The sequence below is a fragment of the Corvus moneduloides genome, chromosome 4 (genome assembly GCF_009650955.1).
Source record: "Corvus moneduloides isolate bCorMon1 chromosome 4, bCorMon1.pri, whole genome shotgun sequence".
Lineage (NCBI taxonomy): Eukaryota > Metazoa > Chordata > Aves > Passeriformes > Corvidae > Corvus > Corvus moneduloides.
Window position 1 is genome coordinate 8,264,807 of NC_045479.1, and position 22,171 is coordinate 8,286,977.

The following is a 22,171-nucleotide window of genomic DNA, read 5'->3' on the forward strand; positions in this document are numbered from 1 at the left end:
CTGATGATCCTGCAGTGTAAACTTTGGGATTTATTGTTTTCCTCGATAAATTAAAAATGCATCTTGTTTGGGGCAAAAAAGATGGAAGAGAGAACGCCATCATCAAGCCACAGCCTAAATTGGCACTAGGTTAAATTCCTTTGACTGGCAGTTCTTGGTTTGAAATTAAATTCTAAGAAATTAAAGAACTTAAGATGTGGAAAAGTATAGCTTGGCTATCACTGAATGGTTGAGGTTGGAAGAGACATGTAAAGCTATAAATATGCATGTGTGAAGTTACAGTGTACCTTAGGAGTCTACATAAATTTCTTATGGAACATACTTTCCATAAGATAATCATGCTCCATGTTTATTGTTAAGATCAGTTTGTCCCAAGTACTTGGTAAAGTGTATGTGTATGAGTCTGTTAGGATTATGTGTTGTTATCTCATACACACACACAAATGTAGTAGTGCAATTTGTGAACTCCCATGTATATGTATGCACAAGGAACTAAAGTCGCCAGATCTCACCTCTGCTCATTTGCTAAGTAACACAAGGAACATTTTCTCAAAGGAAAAACATCAATGGCTTTTACTTGATATAAAGAATTTGTGCTGGGCACATACAAGTGACACATTGCTACTGAAGGTACAGGAGATGTGGCCTCATGCAAACTTGTGTGTGTGTGTAGGTGTATTTTTCAACTTTTTTTTCCCTATTTTTTGCTCCAGTTTTCCATGGTTCTTCCTTCTGGAAGCAAGCATGAGTTGTCAGTGAGCATAGCTTATCTGGCTCGGTGTCAGAAGCAGAAAATACCTCAGTCAAACACTTGCTAAACGAAGGGAGGATGTGAAATTAGTGCCTGCTTGTGTTACTGTTTTCTGATACTCATGCTGAAAACATGAGTACCAGGTTTACTCTGCAGTTCATGTTAGCATGTTTAATATTTTTGATGAAACAAACATCCTTGTTACATTTTTACGTATTTCTTGCATGAAACGTTAGTATTGTTGAGACATCTGTTAAATTAAACTTTTGTTTTTATTTAGGTGTATGACTTGGATGGCATCTCCTTGATTCTGGACAGTTGCAGCATTGATGACAACAATCCTTGTATCCTTTACAAAAGAATTCTGTTTATTGAATATGACTCATGAGAAAAGGTGTGGGGGTTTCACAGATTTATGTCAGCATTGCATTCACTGGGTATCTAAATGTAACTGGCCTCATGAGCTTCCTGGTTATATTTAAATAGTTCAGAAGTGAGTGAGGGCAGAAATAGGCTTCCATGAACTGGATTCTAAGTAAGTTAACTGTGGTTATATTCTGTTTCCTAAAATAATAACTATTTCTGGTTTGCAAGTGCCTATTCAAAGAGCTGTGACTGAAATCTGAATTCAGACTCTGGTCATTGTATCAGATTGTAGAGCTTTTGCTTCCACTGAAATCTGTTCAGGAAACTGAAATAGGTACCCCATAGATTCTCTACGCTTATTAAATCAGATTGGGGAACTTGTTCTAAGCAGAGACAAGGCTAGCAACCTGTTATGAAAATATGTATAATTGAGAGAATCAGTGATGGAAATTACTGAAATGTTGGGGAGATTTTAATATTATTAAATATATGTTAAATGAAGCATTGTGCTTCATATTAATTTCTTTTTCTGGAATTTAAGAGCAGAAACTTCCAAAAATAAATTGCTATTAGAGGGAAATAATCTGATATTGAAGATAAGCAGTTCTTAAGCAGAGTTATCCAACTCTGCAAGTAATACAAGTGTGTTCCGTGAGCTGTGATTTTCTGTAATGTAATCATTAGCTCTTTGTAAGTTTCTGGTAAGTGCATCTGGAAATCAAATATCTTTCCTATAGAGAGTCATGTCAGGTTTTTTATACTGAACACATGAAACAGGTTTTCAAATTATTATGTAAGAAAAAGCATACTTTTTTAAACAAGTATCAACAAACAAACAAAAGAGTAGTGAAAATGTTTCATATTCTCTCAGTTGTGTCCTGCAGAACATCATCTACATATAAATATATCTTAAAATGATGAAATAATGTAGATGATAGCACAATGTTAACAAGCTGGGTGGAGGAGCAAGAGGTGGTAAGTATCCTCTGAGTTATTCAGTTTGATGGTTTATATCCGTGAGTTTTACATCCTCAGTATTCCTGTAGTTTGAGACCTGGCAGTGCCTCTTGACAGTGCACTGAGTGGCAGAATTGTATTTCCATGGTCTACATCTGGTAAAGGGCACTGCTGGATGTGGTGGGATGGCCAGGGAAAGTTACCTTTCCCTAAATGGAAAAGCAGCCCTGAGAAAACCTAGTAAGGAGTTTTGGTCCCAAGTGACTCACCTTTGCTGAAAAGCACAGCTGTGCAACCACTTCTAGGATTAATCCTTCATTTTAGCTGTAGTAAAAGAGGATAACGTTTGAGATGCTCAAAGGGTAGAATTGTAGTTTATGATCCTGAATGAAAGGAAAATAAAATACCATGAGACCCTTTACTGTGCTTTGAGCAAAGTAGAACCTCTTGCACCTTTTGATACAGGCTGACATTTTATGACTGTACCATAACCTTCTTACTAGAGGATAAAACTTTGTTTACTTGGTTTTTAAAGCCATAATAACACCTTTTAATGGAAATTTTCACCAGTGATCCATAGCATACACTATTGGGGGATATGGAAAAGTGAGTAGCACATGGGCACAAGGAGGATTTGCCTGCTGTGGCAAAATTTGCTGCATCAGCTTCTGGAGTGCAGCTCCTGGCTATTGCTGTTTATTGTTTTGACCCCTTGCTATTCCACGTGCTCTTGTGCTACATGAAGTTAATACTCCCCTGCTTCTTTCCTGCCTCTAACATTCCTCATCTGCTGCCTTCCCAGCAGGTTGTACACAGGGAAGCAGAAGAGACATTTGCAGTTTAGATCCGCCTCTACTTTCATCTGCTTTGCAGCATGTTTTGCTACTTCTGGACACCACAAAGCAGGTCCTTAGTAGTATGTAGGAGCCTGAATCCATTGCATAATATTTATTTGAAGAGATTTGACTGTTTCTTTGCTCTCTCTGTGCACCCCAGTCCTTCCTGGCACAAATCCCAGAATCACTGAATGGGTAAGGCTGGAAGGGACCACAGTGGCTCATCTGCAGTTTGCCAAGGTGGGGTGGAAAGCTGCAAGAAAAAGCTCAGCATAGCTCTTCAGACACGGCTCCTTCAGAAGTCATGTCCAGAAAGTTCACTTTACATTTTTATTCCTAGTGCCTGTTTTTGTGGTTTCAGGCTGTGTTACTTGGATTTCTCCTTGGACAAAACTGACCAGAAAAAGTTTCACCCAGAATCCTTTCAAATCCTTCTTAGATTTCTTAGTAAGTCTTGGTAGATGCACATTTTGTTTTGGAGTCACCTGAGCTCTACAGTTAAGACGTCATTGTGTTTTCTCCATTTTACTAGAAAAGTTCTGCCTCCAAATTACACATACAAAATTTCTCACCAAAAAGTGTAACTTTTGTGGTAAAAGCGATGGGATTTTTTTCTGGATGGAAAAAAAATAATTTCCCTGAAGTGTGCAATTTATCAGGAGAAGCTGGACTACCATGTTAGATGTTAAAGGAGCTCTTTATTACCTTTGAGAGGAAAAAATTCTTTGATAAATCTTTTTATTTGTAGCATATGGAAGCATACTGAAAGAGGAAATGGGTCTTCTCTTATCCTAAAATAAATTCCTTTATAAACCTGTCATTACCTTAAAATTGCATCCTTTGAGATCCTGAACAGTTCTGTAATGTGCATAGAACTACCTGCGAGTTTGTGGCTTACGAAATTCAACTGACATGTTTGCATTATTTAATTAATTGTTTAAATTCATCTTTCAGTCCCCAGTTTGGGAGAACTGTTATCTTGTCAAATTGCATCTCAGACTTGTAACTTCTAATTTATACTAGCAAAGAGGTTTTTTTCCCTCAGGATATTTCATGAGTAGAAGCAAACAAACCACCACTCTCGTTAGTTACAGGCATGAAAATGATTATGGTCAGTTAAAAACCAATTTACTGTACATCTCTCATTATTTGAATCGGTATTTTAATTTTCCAGTTACTACAACTTTGCACGTAAATTCAACAGAGAGATGCTGTAGGATGCCAGATTTTCCACTTGTGGCTATTAGGCTTTCAGCACAGGACAAAACGTAAACAGAGTGAGTCTGGGGAGATGCAGATTCATTAAGAGTTAAACTTCAAAGAAGGTTTAATACCACTTTTTCTATACCCGTTAAATCTTCCATGGATTGGCTGTCCATAACTGTCCTTCTTCTTTCAAAGGAAAACAGGATGTTTCAAAATGCAAGCAGAGTTACTTGCCTTTAGATTAAGGAGAGATTCCTGTATGAGCTAATCTTTTCGTTTTGAAAATTCAGTTTCCTGTTCCGCTTCTGAAAAGTGGGAACATTGTGCTTTACCTTTGTAACCTGTGCTTAAAAACAAATGTATTCAATCCACTAAAGGATAGCAGAGTGGGTTGGAGATGCCTATCTGGGTAATACCAGTAAAAAATTTACTCCAAATCCTGCTTTTCAGCTTACTCGTGTTGAAAAGGTGTTCTAAATTCAAATATCTTCTATTTTGCTCTCTTGAGTCATCATCTTCGTCATCTCTGACTGGCTCTGTCATCAGACAAGAGCCCTTCCTTTTGTTCTTGCCTTTTACCTCATCCTAAGCTCTTCCTGCTCCTTCCAGCTTCATTTCTGCCCTTTCACAGATTCCATTTCCTTAAGGTAAACATGAGGAGGGAGGTCAGCCCATTCCGATCAAAATACTTTTGACCCCAATCACTCAAAAAAGGTGCTTACGAGAGGCTTTAAATAAACGGACCTGTTTATTATTGAAGACTTTTCAGTTTACGTTAACTAAACTCTTTGGTTTTTCACTGCTTCCTGATATTTGTGCTCATGAGTAGTGCACACAGATGTGTCTTTTTTTGCTTTCCAGTGGCTGTCCATAGAAATATTTATTACTATTTTGGGGAAAAAAAGATATTATCTAGAGTACTGCAATGTAATAGCTGTTAGTGGTAAAACTTGAAAGTCAGAAGTGAACTGCAGTTTCGAAGATGGAATATTCGTGTTTTTTCAGGCTGCTTGCCCATCTTACCCTTTTGAGATTCTTACAGAAGGTGTCTCAATAAATTGATTTTGTCAATGTCTGGATTTAATCAGAATGACCTTATCTAATTATCTATTTTATATTAAACTGTTAATTAACACACTTTTGTGTTAGCCAAGAAAGCAGTCGAACATGAAGAAAAGATACCCTGCTGTGAGGATATATGTTTATATATACATGTGCATAGATACATGCATATGTGAGTAAACACCTAGCAAGCTATGTTTTAGGAGTAAGAATTTTCAGCATTTGTGAAAGGAAAACTGTGGTTGATATGAATATCCATACACAGATCCTTTAGTTTGAATAATGGATGAAAATGTAGAAAGAGTAAGTTAATTTTCAGATACTCTATCCAAAGCTGCTTCTGTTATGTTCAGTCATCTGAGAGGTAGACTGAAAATACTTTTTACTTCATGGCAGCAGCAAGTATAATTGTGGTTCATGAAACTGGCTAAAGCTGGAGGAAATCAAGTTGCTATGGTCTACAACAATGGCAGTTTGTTTTTGCAAGATGCCAGTAAGGACTTCTGGGGGAGCTGACAGACATTTTTATCTAAGTTACAGAGTGCAACCTAAAACAGGCCACATGCTGTAAAATAGCTTCACCACTGAATGGGAGCCAGTAGAAAGCAAAACCAGAGTGAGTTGACTTTTTAGAGTGAGCCATCACAGAGCTGAGCATTTTCATATACACGTGGCTATCCCATGTGTGTTGCCAAGAAAATACAGCACAATATCAGTTCAGCAATGGTTGCTTTTTTTTTTGGAAAACTCATTTCAGGCACTGACAGTGCATTAAGTAGTTCGATGTGACCTATTTGATTCTGTGTTTTCATAAGCATACATAAAATCACATTATTATATGGTCACTGGGAAAGACCTACACTACTGATGAGAACTGTAATGATCTCCTCATGCCCAGTCAAGTTCTACCCACTTGGACAGAACTTGGCCCTCCCAACCCAGGCCACGCTGTGATTCTGTGGAATTACCCTTTTCCTCCTCACACTGACACTTGCTTTGCTGCACAAGTAAGCTTGAAGGCTGGGTGAATGCACTCCCCTGGGCTAAGGGGGAGTGTATTCTTTGGTAGAGGGTCTCAATTTTGTATTATTGCTGGTCGCTCTGTGTCATTCCTGGATGTCATGTTACTTTCTATCAACCAGTACTGAATGTGTCACTGTGACTTTAACAAGCAGTGGTTGAGGTCAGCAGTGGAAGAATGGGACTTGTCAGCACAGGTTAAGAACATAAATCGCTTGGTCTGAACCCCTCATTCATAGAGCCAAAGGCAAAATAAAATCACAGCTAAGTGGAAGCCAGCTCTACCTGTTCTCACTGGCACAGGTTGCCCAGAGAAACCGTGGCTGCCCCATCCCTGGAAGTGTTCAAGGCCAGGTTGTACGAGGCTTGGAGCAGCCTGGTCTAGTGGACGGTATCCCTGCCCATGGAACTAGATGAGTTTGGAACTAGAGTGGGAACTAGTTTGGAATTAGATGAGCTTTAAGGTCCCTTCCAACCCAAACCAGTCTGTGATTCTATTCTATGATTCCACCATAGATGGAACTAGGAAAGCGAGAAGTCGCTGTATTGCCATGCTCCAGTTAAATTCCTACATGCTGAGAATTGCCTTTAAAGAGAGTGGAGAGAGTGGAGGATTCCTGCTTTGTGACATATGCACAAACCTGAACTCTGTCTGAGTGTAATTGTAAGGTACAGAGAAGAACTGGTCAGACGAGAAGCTGGAACAGGTACAGTTGCGGTTATTCATTGAGCAAGAACAGTCTGAGAGGGGCTTATTTCTTTCACCTGATTCAGCAGACAAAATCCTGCCCTGTTCTGCAAGTTGCTGTGAATTGTTTTTACCTGTACTTTGTTAGCGACTAAGGGATACCAGGGGCCTGTATGGCTTTAGAGGGGAATCCCTCAATGTTGTATCAGGGTGGGGCTTTAGTAGGCTAGTTTCTGAAGTGATTCACTAGAGGCTTCAGCCAAACAGCTATTTCCAAACACCACTTTTGGTTGTAGTTGGGAAGGTCACCTGCCTACCAGTGCCTACTGCTGTCACTATCTATCAGGGGTGTTTTTTACACTCTTTAAAGAAGCATTGCCAAGTTATCCAGTCGTTTCTTACATCAGTGTTAATGGACCAAAGAGATCTCGATTCCACTCCAAGTAGATTTTTCAGTGTTTTGCCTAAAGTGTTCTGAATGGGATTATTATAAAGCTCCAAAGGGGGAGGAGCCAAATGCTTCTCCCTGTTGGGAAGGTCACAGGAGGTGCTCATGTAACCTAATCTTGCTTTAAATCTCACTTAACATTGCATATCCGAAGAGTTCGGATAACACAACTTCAATGTGTTAACTCATTGTTTATCTTTTCTGGATGCTGCAAACTCTTCAGGGCAAAACTCAGTTAAAGGTGGAGAACCAAGGAAAAAACGTTCCACATTAAGCATATTTGGTAGGTCTAAATTCTGACACAAAGACTGCACTTCTTAAGTATTTATTGCCAGAAAATGTTTGAATGAAAAACAGAATGAAAAAAAAATAAGAAGTTTTCTTGTGAGATGTTCTACATCTACTAATTCTGTCTTCCACACTGTTCCCCAGGAAAACTTTTCTCCTGTCAAATGCAACGTTCTCCTTATATGAAAAATACTTGAGACCACAGAAAGAATGCAGTGTGCAGTACAGAAATAGATACTCTGAGAAATTAAAGCGCTTAACCTTTTTTTGTCTTCCAGAAATGACCACAGATCACACTTTGTGTTTTATCATTTAACAAAGTTAAAATTTCTAATGATGTATTTCAGGTTGTAGATTGTATCATTCCTAGAATTCTTTTGTTTAGAGCACCTGCAGGATGATTAAAATACTTAAAATAGTTTAAAAATATTGAAATTTAGAGTTTGGGAGGGAGTGGTGGTGGTGTTAGTAATTTCCTTGAGAGTTTATAAAATACTAACGCAGATTTGCAGAGATGTGAATATGAATCTATTCTTCAGTATCTCATTTCTACCCATCTATCACCATTAAGAAATATGTGATGTACAGAGTCCCTCTTAAAGCTGGAGGAAATGTAACAGAGCTATACAGAATGCGAGAAGGTTCTTTCAAATGTTACATTCTAATATTTCTAATCCTTTTTGAGAAGTAATCTCTGTAGGCACCAACTCATGCATGTAAAAATGAGGAATTAAAGTTAATAACTCTATTCCTAAACCAAATATTGTCATATTTGTCCTCTTCTCTAATCCTCTTGGTGGATTTAAATCCATGACAGGCTTGAATTCTTGAAAGAAGGCTGATCTTTAGTTATCAGGAGCACCCTCTTAAAAAAAAAAAAAAAAAAAAAAAATATATATATATATATATAATATTTCACTGCTTTTATAGCTCTGTGCTGGTTTGGGCAAATTTGGAAATATATCCTCTGAGAGAAGGCAGGTTACAACCACCCCTCCCCCACCAGGTTCGGGAAAAAAAAAATTTTCCTCGAAGGAAGGTGAAAGACATAAAAACTATTTATTTAACAAACACACAGGAAAAGGATAATGATGTTAAATGATAAAACGTCTCGCTCTGCTGAGAGAAACCTGGGAAAATTTCAGAGTCCTTCCATAGGAAACCTCTTTCCTCCTCCTCGGAGCTGGGACGGGGTGGGGCCCCCTCCTCCAGGGCCTCCACCTCGGTGGAAAAAGTCCCGATGTGTTCTGATGTTGAAACAGTCCAAAAAAGAAGAAGGGAAAAAAAACGAAGTCCCAGGAAAACAAAAGTTCAACTCTCCATCTCCCTCCAGAGAAAAAGAAAGCTGAAAGCTGGCTGGAAAGCAAGCAAGCAGGGTGCTTCCCTCTGCTCTTGCTCTGCTCGCCGCAGCAGAATGCAGAGAGAGTTTTATCTGTGTCCTTGAAAACAAACTGTAAACTGCTTTGAAGAGTTTGCTCAGTTTTTTTCTCTCCCCCCTCTCAGGCTCAGTTTAAAGGCACAGAAAGACACAGAATTAATTTCTGGGCATGGGGCAGTGATATGGGATGCACATCATAAAGTCACCCCAAGACAAGCTCAAACAGCTTCCTTGATTTCTCTGTAGACTTACTTTTGAAAAATTCCCCTCTGGGCTGAGACAGAGCACTAGAAATGTGAGAGCCAAAGATTTTTGGTTTTTTTAAGTAAAGCTAGGAGTGGTTCAGAAATATTGTTGAGAATGGAATGCCTACTATAACCACCTTATCATATTTCAGTCTGTCTTCTTGACATTTTTATTCGTGCATGCCTCCAAAGAATATTTGGATGTCATCTGACCAATGCTTTGAATAATATCTTTATTCTGACATTTTTCTGTTGTCCCATTTTTGATCACTGTAATTAAAACAGTTTTATCTTCAGCTGGCAAACGTGTTCTCCTGTGTAGCTCCTTCCTGAGCCTTAAATTGTTTGCCCTCACTTCTTCAGATCTTTTTTCTTTCAATTTGAAAATGTTTTTCAAAACCTAACCTTTCCTTCCTCAATCGGAATATATTTGCAGTCCTTTCCACTGGCCTTGTGGATTTGTTCCTTTCTTCTGGAGTGTGGAGATTTCCTCAAGGAGATGCAGCCACTCCCTAAAATTGTCGACAGAATTGTGGCTAATGGCTATTTTGCTAAACAAATAGTTGGTTATAAAAAGTTGCATCTTTCAAAACACCCTTTTATTGGATGGCTGTTATTTTTGGATGCACACTGGGCATCATTTGGTGTCTGTGACCATGGAACTGGAGTTTCATTTACCTTCATTGTTTTGATTATTTGTCATAAAGTGACATTAGAAATTACCATAAGCAGCAGGGGGGAAGTTATGCCATATAAGTTACTCAGAGACCCTGGATCAATAAAATACACATGTACTGTGCTGAAAGATAAGGTGACATGCAAATCCTTGTTGGACCTGTATAAATGGATGAATCGCTCACATTTCTAAACAGAGAAAGAGCTTCAGTCCAAATTGTGTCAGCTCAACTCATCATCTGCCTTAGAGTGGTGAATTATAACTAGCTTGACCACATCTCAGGCATGAATTAGATTGGGTTTTGAAGTGTAGTGCCAAATTTCTGAAAGTTTTGACTCCTGTAATCGCCATTTTAAAGCTTTTTAGAAAAGCTGTTTATTTCTATATGTATGCATATAAATGCACATGAGTAAATGTCTGTGCAAAGGTGGAGCCTTTTTATTTCTGTGTCCCAGGAAATTTAAAAGGACTACAGCCTCCCTGATGTATAATCAGTTTGTAAACACGGTTACCATCCTCCTGTGCTTCATTGCTTCACATCTCAATGTTTGTGGTAGGTTTGAATAGTAATTTGATACATGAGTTTCAACTTAATGGAATTTTGCAATTTTTTTTTTACTTGGGAAGAGAATTTTTTAACAGTAAGGTAACAGCAGTTGAACCTTTTTAATTTTAACATACCAGCCTGCTGACTCTGGTACCTCTTACAGATAGCTAACAGATTTAGTTGTTATGAACTTTTAATATGGAATTATTGTGAAAGAAGGGACTGAAAGAACTGAATATTCTAACTGAAGTACTAGCTTAAGATCGATCAAGAGTGTGATTCTTTCTGTTTTAAAATCAGATGATTGTAGTTGCTCATAAATTATGGGTTTCTATTAAAAATGTAAGTCATAATTTACAAAAAATGGGCAGCCTAACAGCAAAAAACGAATGTGTCATATACTTGGTTGTAAGCTGGTATTACAAGTCTGAGCACAGGGAAAAGGAAAACAAGCTGGAGGTTATGGCTTAACTTTTTTTGAAAGTTCTGTAAGCTTTGGCATAGGAGACATTATAATAAAGATAGCCTGACAGAGCTAAACATGTCCTATGGCTTTTGTAGCTCTGGAGTGCTAGACCCAAATTTTGTGTTTAAGTTCATAGTATGCTAAGATGTTCTGGCACTGGGCTTTAAGTCCCGCAGAACATGAAAGGCAGCACACAGAATATAGATTAAATGTTTAGTTGGCAGGCATTAAAGGCTAATAGCAATCTGGGTGCATAATACTGCTCAGAACTGTTAACCCAGAAATACCAGTGATCTAGGGAGAAAAATTCCCATATGACTCTAGGTAAGAAATGTCCCAGTAAATGACTAATTTCTGAAGTAGTAAACCCCATTTAATGAACATAGGGTGCCATTTAGCTGCACATCACTGATGTGAGGATGTAGTTAAAAACAGTCAAGCCTTGGAACTCGAATGAGCCTCATGATCTGCCCTGGCTGTCAGCATTGGACTGTACTGAAAAGGTGTGAGAATGTGAAAGGCTGGAAAGCTTGGACTCTGCTTGTAGGAGCATAGTAGATATTACATATACATACATATTCATAATTATGTATTAGATATACAGCAACTGGATATTGTGAGCTGTTGTTTTTCACTCTTTCTGAACTACTCACAACCAAAGGGCCAGTAAACTGTGCTGTACCTGTAATCGGCCAGATAGCAAATTTTGGCTGATTTTGTTACCTAGTTCTGGTGCCTGTCCTTCAAAAAGGATGCTGAAAAACAGAAATTGGGGAAAGAGACACAAAAATTATGCAAACCTTGGAATATCTCCCTTGGTTTCTTTCTTTAGTTCATGCAAAAAATGCTTTACCATATGCTGGTTGTGATCTGGGAATTATTTTCTTTTTTTAATCTATGCTGAAAAGCTGAGTTTGGAAACAATTCTAAACAAATCTAAGCCAGAAATAAATCACAGGCTGTAATGAGCGAGATATTTACCACTAGGACAGTTTATCCGGGGACACAGTGAAATCTTCCAGTTCAGCACTGAAAGTCTTTCAGAGAAAAGGCATTAAAGCATCTTGTGCATGAAACAGAATTGACAGGCTTAATTTCAGGAGGAGCTGACCTTTGGTCATCTGTGTTTGTGCAGAACTGTTGGGCAAAAGAGGTTTAATAGTCCCATTCTGGTCTTCAAAGTGTATTTGTTGGCCATAGATACTTAAATGGATGAATTGTCACTGAAAGTCATATATGAGGTTTACCATGCCTGTGTGCTGGTTATACAGAAGGTTTAAGTCCCATTTTAAGGAAGCCTGTGTCACACAAGGCACACTTTAAGAAATGGATTCATCATTGCAGATCATGGGTAGACGGCTCAGAGAGTGAGATAAGTGAAAGTAGCCAGAAAGGTGGTGTTTGTCTGCAAGAGGAACACTACTGGCGTGGGAGGTTAGTGAGGGCTTCGGAACTGGAAAAGGTGTTTAATGTAGAGTTATTTTGTGCTATGGATGTTTCCTGTTTTCTGTAGGCTGTGAATTAACAGAGAATGTTGCCCTAGTATTGAAACTGTTTTGGTGACTTTAAACCAAATGGTTTTGTCCATTTGTCTGTTCTGAGATGGTGTAATTCAAAATCTCTGTCAAAGCTACGTTCTGCAGGGTGGGATTTGAGCTGCAAACCCCAGTTCAGGTTTTTGGGGATAGGCTTTCTGTCTTCACTGGAATATTTTGTTGAAGCAGCTTCCTTTGGGGAGGGCTGCCGGTGAGGAGTGGGAAGGGCTGGCTGCAAGCTCCTCATGCCAGGCGTGCTGTCCAGTGAAGCTTTGCTGCCACGCTGTGGTGGAGATGGAACCTTGTTTTGTACTGGCTGGTCCATCCCTCTGACCGATCTCTTTGACCAGGTGAGAGTTGCCTGTAGCAGGAACATCTGCTTTCACTTCCCCAGTGTTACAAATCTTATCCCTAAAAAGTGTCATCAAGGATAAATGCCTCTGCCACCATCCAGTGGTGTCTCTGTATTTTGGAGGCTTCTAGACTAGATGGGTTGTGCTATGTCAGCTCTGCAAGAGCAAAGTCAAGCAGGGAGGGAAGAAGGGACATTCCCAGTTTATAGAGTACTTCCCATTTCTAGCTTTTAAACCCAGAATGTGGTGACTGCAATCACAGGTGACAAGAACAGCTGTGCAATAAATGAAAATACACGCAACTGGAGTATTCTAGACTTTTTTTCCTACCTTCTAGGCAAAATATTTTAATTTGTGTAGGATGAATTCCTGATGTTTTCTGATGCTGGTAATTCAATGCCAAGTATAAATATAGTCCAAAGCATTAATTCTAAAAATATAAATTAGCTTTTTGAAAATAAGTAAATAAATTAACATAAAACCTTTAATGCCTTACATTTTCTGTTAATTACTTTTTTGGTAATGTCTTAATCACAAGTAGAAGTCACATAAAGATGTAGAGGAGTTGTAAGGAATTGCTTTGATCTTATACAGCTTCTAGAACTTAATTAAACTACTAAAACCCCAGACAGAAAGAAACTTGTAGAGCTTTGTAAGCAATTTGGCTGATGGTGAGGGGCCAAAATCCTTACTGTCTTGCTACGTGTGCTCCATCACAGCTCTGAGCTGTGATGAACAGCTGTGGTAGTGGTCTAGAGACCTCTTTTAGTGGTGAGAGGAATTATCTTCAAGGTGCTGTGAAACAAAAGTGCTTGAAAGGACTGAAAGACTGGTTTATATCTTTTCTGTGTGGTCCTGTCAGGTCTGCAAGTGGAAGTGACTCTAAGTGATGCTTCAGTATTTCATTCCAGTCTGCAGAAGTTTTAACGATAATTGGATTACTTCTTGAAGGCCAAAAAGAAATATAATTATTGTACAATACAAAAATTGTATTTTCATTACCTCTGTTTTTTAGTCCTACAGACCTGTTCCAGAATAGCTCTTAGAAAAGTTGGGTGGCTTTAAGCAATAGATTACATAGACAGCCCATTTGACGAGGGTTCCAACCTGTGAGTGCTGGCTTTCTTAGTAAGGTTTTGTATCTCTTCTTGTATTTGATTAAAATGTGTTGCTATTTAAATAATAAAAAATTTGATTTAAATGAGGTAATTGGATTGGGCAAAGAAGACCCTCTTTTTCGCATGAGACCTAATTACTCATAAGGAAGAAAGTCCCTAAGTAATAATTTAGCTATGGAAAACTGACTGTAGTGCAGGAAACATATTAATTTAAAAAAAAAAAGTCCCTACACTATGTAATAAATCAAACTCTCCACCAAGAATGTTATATTTAGAGATCCTTCAGTATTAATAACTATGAAGCGGACTTAGGAAAACAGATGTACGTATTTCATTCTCCTTGTCATCCCTTCAGTATTGTATATTAGTTAATAATAATAATTAACTTCTAAAACTTGCCTTTCTCAAGCAACATACAGCAGACTTCCAAGATTACTTGTGCATTGCCTTTTATCTACCTCATCAGGTACCAACCTTGTTAATAATTTTTTCTGTTTCCATCATCCATAGAATCCAAATTGCTTTATAGAACAATTCATAGGGGTCCTCGTGGCCGCAGTGGGCTTGTCAATAATGTTTAGATCCAATTGAACTAAGAATGAGAAGGTGGAATGCTCTCCCTGAGAAATGGTCTGTATTGGTCCTCTCCAGCAGTATTGGTTAGCGGTTCCTGGCAGGACACTGTTGTATTTTCACACCCCATTAAACTTACAAACCAGTCACTGTCCTCTTGCATTGACTCCAGCAACCTCTTGTAGCAGAATCCAAGTGAAAAGAACCGGGAGAATTGTGAAAAGTTCCCTTTGCAGTCAGTGGCAAAACTTATGCAGGATTTAGTGGCACTGATTTTCATGGCTTCCAGATTGTAACATTTTTCATCCTGAAGGGACAGTTTTCTCCACCTTTCTTCCTTTCTCTTTGTGTTCCCCTCTCACTGAGCATTGAAGTTATGACCCAAAGGATGATTTTAAATTTTAAATTCTGGAATGAATATGTTACTTAAGCATGGAAGACAGGGCAAGTTGATTCAGTTTTGTTATTTGTATATGTCAAAATAGCATAGAAATGCTAATACACAGTACTGAAGGATTTTGGAAAAGCGTTGCTATAAATGCACAGAAATGTTTGTTTTCAGTCCCTAAACACAGATAGTCTAGTGATGAGGCTTCTGCAAAATAAAATGAATTGTTTTCTTCCTTTTGTATGCCCTCTTCCCTGTGACAGAATATCATAATCTTCACTTGGCTATAATATTAACTTACCTGAGAGTGTAATACACCCATTTGGGAAAATCTTGACAAGTCTGTGCAGTCAAATCTACTGTGGTTGCTGTGTTGCTTCTCTTTGGTGCAGCTTCACAACAAACAGGCTCACGCTCGTATTTGTAGTAACTATGGCAACCTCAGAAGCTCTCTTTCTAAAGCTGTGCATACAATAAAGTGCTTAAAGTGTAGGTAGGATTAGAGATTCTCGAATATGTTTAATTTTCTCTCTGTGTCTCTGTCTTTGGAGAGGTGCAAGAGGGTAATGTGAGTATTAGCTGGGGACTGGCTTTAATCTCCATAGACACTCAAGTCTGCCAGGGTCTGCTCCAAGCTATCCAAAGGCCTCATCCTCCCCCAGCATGCGAACAAGGGGATCATGAATATTCATGGTTGTGGTCACAATGGAAAACCTACACACAGAAAGGGGTTTCTGAAGGAGTGAAAATGTTATTGAAACCATTTTGCAGCTTCAGCTACAGTAGTCAGTAATGATAAATGCCATAATGGTGATAGAGTTCATAAGATAATGGAGATGTCTTAGATATTATGTAAGCATGAATGGATCTGGCAATAGGAAAAGAGCATTTTCCATAGAGCTTAGCAGTGGGTTTGTATTGAAGGACATAAAGACGATAGTAGCAGGATCATTCCCAAGGCTAATACACACAAAAGTTTTGCGAGTACTTTTTTTGTCTGTGTGGCACTTTGTGAGATTGAGAAGTGTCACTCTCTGAAAATTGCTGTTACCATTATAGTAAATATGTGTTGACGTAAGTGCTGTATTTTATGCAGAAGCCGTATTTTAGGAACACAAGAAAAATCTGCTCCTCATCCTGGGAGCCAAGCCAGGGAGGGTGGTAGCATGTTTCTCTCCACTGGGAGAACTTCATGTTACTTTTTGGCACTCGTTACATGCCCTAAATCAGACCTGGAAAAGACCTGCTGCGTGTTAGCCTTGGTTTATCTGCATTCATCAACTTGCATGCTTGCTGCTCTGAAATCTATTCTCACCATTGGTGCTAATGACTGAGAGTCTGCACATACATGATTTTATTTCTTTGGCATCTTACTGTTGTTTTATATACTCAAATGTAATCTTCAGTGCAAATACCAAGTTTATGTAATTTAAATATAGCTTGGTACTTGTCTTTTCACTTAATTCTAGTAGTGATGCACTGATAGAAGAGAATATATTGATATTCTCTGTTGTGTTCACCTGTTAAGGCTTTGATGTGATGCATAATTCATTTTGGTCTTAACATCTCTCCTTTATCATTACTTCACACTGGAAGTTTTTTGAATGAAGAAGATGTGCAGCATGCTTCCTGACAAAGTCTAAAGAGGTCTATCAGGAAAAAAATAGCTCCATAGTAGTTAATGCTTTATTATTTTTTATTTTCAATTCTGGACTTCTCAAATGTGAAAGTAATTATAAACTGCTACTAAAAGGCTGTTTCACTGACACATGCCAATGCGGGACTGTTCCCTTCCATTTGTGTCCAAGCTACTCTTCATCTAAACCCTTCCCTGTCTGTTAAGGGTGTGTAAGATTGTTCAAGTCCAGTACCTCTCTTCTGTTGTTTTGTCTGAAGTTCCCATTTTCCCCAGCTGAGTTTTCCCCTCCTGTCACCCCCTGGCAAATGCCCATAAGAACATTTATCTCTGTGCTTAGATGCTCCCCAACCCAAAAGACGTCAAGGAGATGAGTAAATTATGCATCTTCTTCTACTGGATGTGAAGCTACATGTAGTAAATAATTGGTGCCCTGCAGGCAAACCACTCGTGATTCAGAAAGGCTTGGCTCCCATATGGGTAACTTGGGAAAGATTATATCATAACAACTTTTCAGCTGCAGAATTGGGACCAGCATCTCTGACACTTCATAAAATGAACACTGTAGTTCGCTGGAAGATGCCTGGCTGATAATCCTGGGAATTTAAATCCTCTGTCTACAGCCCTGACATGTGCCTCAATCCTGGCCTCGAGGGACCACCTTGGAAGGTGAATGAGTTGCAGCTTGTGCCTGTTTAAACATCAGCGGGAGCTCCCTGCCAGTGATGGTAGTGTCTGGTCTCCTGGCAAGTGTGTAGAAGCACCCAGGCATGAAGGACTGAGTTTAGGTTATATTAGAAGTCAAAGAATTTTAAGTGTCTCTGACATTATTTGTGCTATTTTCAGATGTTAACCTGGATAAGTTGTCTTTTTCTACATCTCTTCAACTTTTGCAGTGAAAATAATAGTCATCTTTCCTGTACATGATGTACAACTTATTTTGTTTGCCAGTGCTTGGAAGTGTAGTGTTGAAGTGTTCAGATCATAAACAACTGATTTATTTTTTATTTAAACTTACCGGGAAGATCACTGGAACATTTCAATTGACTGTAATTTTGGCTTAAAACAGTATGTCTTTTTAATTCCTGCAGTTCATTTGGTTGGAGTTTTTTGTTTGCTTGGGGTTTTTTTAACTCAATATAAACCCTAGTAAATTAGCCTGAAGTTTAAGGACATACCTCTTTTAAAATTAAATTGCTTCATATGCAAGTATTTGTAGGTTCAGTGTCAGCACTTGTAAATTTTTCAAACCCTTGATTTCTGCTAGTTTTCTGGGTTTAAGGGATTGGGGGAGGGCTGGGGGAGGTGAATGCAGTAATAAATCAAAATAAACAATGCTTCATCTTTAAATAAATAAATGATCCTTAACTCTGCCCAACAGTTGTGAGCCAGTGGGCAGTTTATGCAATCCGGAATCTCACTGAACAGAACGAACAGAACCAGGCGCTGATTGCGCATATGGAGCAGAAGGGGCTGGCAGACAGCTCTGCCCTCGAGAGGATGGGCTTGGAGATACAGCAACGAGATGACAAGTTAATCCTGCGGTCAGTCAGGAAAAAGCCCTCCTGAGCAAAATTATTAACAATAGTCAAATCAATAAAAGGGTATTTCTCTTATAAAATATTTTCCCTTGCTCAGCAATCAATTCTTTCAGTTTTAGTGCCAGTCTGTTGGAAATGTGTTCGTTTCAGAAAAACTGCCGGATGATGCTTCTGCCTTCCTTTGCTGTAAACAAAAGGACACCTGTGTGTTTTCTGTATACCTGGGTAAATCAGCTTGTGAAAAAAGGTCCTTCTTGTCAGTTGGTTGGAATTTCATTACTTCTTTTTTCATCAGTAGAAGAATGTCATACATGCAGTATCGACTTGTTATAATTTCCTTTGCTGAACCTGGAGATAACTATCGTTAAAAAACTCTACAAAGAAAGAGCTCCTTTGCAGGCTGCCTTCTCCATATAAAAGATCTGTGCAGAGTCAGGGCTAAACAAGCAAAGTTACTCATTTTCAATCATGGGACCTAAATACCTCTATTTGTATAAGGATCAAGGGAATGTTGGATGTACTTAAATATTTAGTGAATTAAACACAACGTGTCTTTTGTCTATTTAAATTATTAGTAAACTGTCTTTTCTACCTTGATACCTTTCAGTCTTCATGACAAGTATATTAAAACCAAAGCTGAAGCTGTTGTGGCAACAGATGCTGCATTCCTTTGCACTGGGGCATGTCTCTGTTTTGGAGACTTGGGTGTTTGTTTGAATTTTATTTGTTCCTTTGGAGGGTAAGTCAGCCCACTTTCCTTTTATTTTGCACTTCTCAGGGGTTTTCTGAACTTTGGCAGACTGCTGAAGAGGTAGTTTCTCACTGTGATTAATTCTAGCAGTTTCTTTTCACCCCTCTGCCTTTCCAAAACATTGACAAAACTCATTTCCAGTTAATTAATTCAAGAGAGGCAGAATAATGGAAGGCCCTGCCTCTTCATTTTGGGTACCCTCCTATATTGTTGTTGGACCCTGCCACTGTGGAATGTGGCATGAATGAGATGGGGGAGAAGGGGGGTGAAGCTGGGGGGCAGGGGGAGGAGGGCACAGTTAACTCTGTGTGTGCCATAGCTTTGCCCTGGAAGCCAAAAAATGTAATCCTCCCTGCACAAGCAAAACAGGAATTACAGTTTAATATTGCTGGCACTTGTGTATGGTTACTGTTGTCAGATTATCTTCAGTCATGTCTAACTCAGAGGTCTCAGAAAAATTACCGTGTTCATGTTCTTGTTGACATTTAATCCTGTTCTTAAATAGAAAGGCAAGTTTATGTCCTTAAACTCCACATTACGTGTAACAGACCTTCATCCATGTGCATAAGGTTTTGCTCCTTCAATTGAGCTTTTGATTTAAAAATGGGAAAAAGTACACATTGCTTTGAACTCTGAGAAACACATAGTACTGCTTAAAACTGCTGGTGAGTAGAGCTGGACTGCTAAGTTAATTTCAAGTTAACAGAAAGATCTTGATGTCTGCCATGCCAGCCTGGTGGGACTATGGAATTGACCTGGTGGGATTTTAGACACCTATCGCTTTTAAAGGCAAGGACAAAAAACTGCTGTCTTCAGCTGTTTATTATGTAAATGATGTCTAAAAGGGATAATAGGAACAAAGACTCTAGCTCTTGTTACTTTTAGTAACTTTTTACTTGAAAAATAGGGGAGAAAAGTGTTCTTTGCTTTAGCAAAGAGTAATTGTGAATATAAGCAAATTGTTTTGTTTGCTTTTTAAAAAATAACATGACAGGAAGATTTTGTTGGGTATTAAAAATGGTGTTGAAGTGCTGTCATATACAGGTAGGTGCCTTTTGCTGGCTGAATGGAAATGTGATTGTGGTTCTTGAGCACATGGTTTCTCAATGATTTCCTTAAGCCTTAATTATTGTGTTTAGGCCAGAATTCATTTAGTGTTTTCATTACTGTCACATGAGATTTACAGCTGGGTTTGTAGGGGGTTTTGATCTTTATCTCCATAACACAATGGAAGATTCATACTTCTAGCACCTAAATGGAAAAAAAGAAAGAATTCTACTCTTACAAAAAAGAAAAACAAAAAGGGTTATTTGGAAGGCTGCACCATTCAACTTTAAAAGGAAAGAATTAAACTTTTGCTAACAAAGGATCATCAAGTATAACACCATCTGAAATAAAGTGAAGTTGTTCTTAATTTGGTAATTAGAAAAATTCAAACATTTTTATTTTAGTGCCACTACTTAGGAAACTCATGTCAGATAATTAACAAAGTGAGAAAAAAATTATTCTGAACAAAAAATGAACTTTCTGTGCTTTCTGTGTAAGGCAAAAAAATGCAAAGAATTTCCTTTTATTTAGGGTAATAAAGAGTTAAAATCCTGTTCACAAAGCAAATCCAGAGAGAACTTTGGTTGTGGAAAAAGCAGTGGGAGTCCCTTTTTCTTTTTAAGCAATGGGGAATAGACAGGGTGGGGTTTTTTTAACTTGATGGTTGTATACCCACCAATGGAATATGCACATACCCATAAATACAAGCCAAATAATAACAAACACAAAAAAATTAAAAGAGTTTTGTGTGTTTCAGTACATAATGGAGTAATAGCTGTGTTTTCTAAAAGGGAAACGTAGGGCTTTCATAGTGGAGAACATGCTGATTACTGTATTGTGAGTGGCTGGCTTTTGATTTTCCAGGATGGATTAATTCTCAGAAGACAACAGCTTCCCTGTCCTCCCCCAGTGGAGTCCCAGTCTCCAATAGACTCGTTTTATATGCTTGGGGATTAATACAGCACAGCAATCAGTCATAAAAAGCAAGCTTTAGTGAGTTTGTAAAGGGGTAGAACAGGCAGATCAAGTCTTGTGACCATCTTATTGCTTTCGAGTGCTTTCAAACAATAGTGATCAGATCTTTTTATTTCTTTTTTTTAAGGTCCATTTGTTATTAAAAGAGATTAGGGAGCTGGTTTTTCATCGTAACTGGAGAGATTCTGGGAGAGCTTTATGGCAAATTGTGAGAAATAACCTGAAATGTTTGCAAAGCTCTGAATATGCTTCTAATAATTTAAGTTATTTTTGCCCAAAAGTGCTTGTAAAATATGTTTTTAAATACAACCAAAAAAAACCCCAAACCAACCAAAAAAACCCCAGGCAGTTTATGCCATTGTCACAACCTTTATTTAACAGTCAATTTTATATTTTGAGGTTGGTGCGAGTGTTTGTGTAGCGAGACCCAAAGAAAAGTCCACTTCATTTGCAAATGAGAAAGTACTAAAAATGTGAGGCTCTACCCAAAATTACCCTCAGTTTTTGTACCAAGCCTGAGCAGTGCTGTTGGGTTGTATTGACTTAGAAATCCCTGTCTTCTTAGCGTAGACTTCTTTGTATTAAATGGGGGGAATTTATGAAGCAATGCAGAAGAATGCATTTTAGGAAGAAATTTTCCCTGTGAGGGTGGTGAGGCCCTGGCACAGGGTGCCCAGAGAAGCTGTGGCTGCCCCATCCCTGGAAGTGTCCAAGGCCAGGTTGGACAGGGCTCTGAGCAACCTGGGATAGTGGAAGGTGTCCCTGCCTGTGGCAGAGGGGGCTTGGAACTGGGTGATCTTTAAGGTCCTTTCCAACGCAAACCATTATGTGATTCTATGATTCCCTGGACTTTCTACTTCCTTCTTAAAATCCTGTCCTGGCAGTGTGCACCGCCGGCTCCCTGTGGTGCTGTCCAGGGTCCTGACGAGCTGCCCCCGCTCTGCCAACAAGCCTTTCCATGTCGAGAGCCAGTTCCAGTCTCTTGCAGCTTGGCCAAGGCATAACCATTCCGGGGGGGGGGGGGTGGGTGATTTCGTGCTGCTTTAGGCTTAATTACTTTCTCTAAGGGAACTTTCTCTTCCAGTAGTTTCTGATAACATCCAGAAATGTATGAGGATGAGAAGCTGATAGGTTTTTGTATAGGTCTTTAGTATCCCTAAAATAACTTTTGAGGCTTTAGCTATTCCCGATATAAATGAGTGTGGTGAATTTTCTCCAGCATAATCCAGCCTGAACTTGGCCACGTTGTAAGCTCTGAAAAACTTTATACACTGGAACATGGGAGCTGAGCTACTAAATTTACTGAATTGGTGTTCCAGT

At 38.8% G+C, this 22,171-nt stretch overlaps 1 protein-coding gene across 4 annotated transcripts in view; it reads left to right on the forward strand.

The window, feature by feature from the left end:
- ATXN10 (ataxin 10) overlaps positions 1-18,719 on the forward strand; it is a 98,952-nt gene extending 80,233 nt beyond the window's left edge. For 3 of the 4 annotated variants that reach the window (XM_032106480.1, XM_032106482.1, XM_032106481.1), the window contains 2 exons: positions 1,032-1,095; positions 17,919-18,719. In XM_032106480.1, coding sequence (XP_031962371.1) covers positions 1,032-1,095; positions 17,919-18,106 — 252 coding nt within the window. In that variant the 3' untranslated portion in view covers positions 18,107-18,719. Of the gene's footprint in view, positions 1-1,031; positions 1,096-17,918 lie in introns of those variants that run through there. The other variant, XM_032106483.1, reaches the window with a different exon arrangement.
- The last annotated feature ends 3,452 nt before the right edge of the window (positions 18,720-22,171 follow it).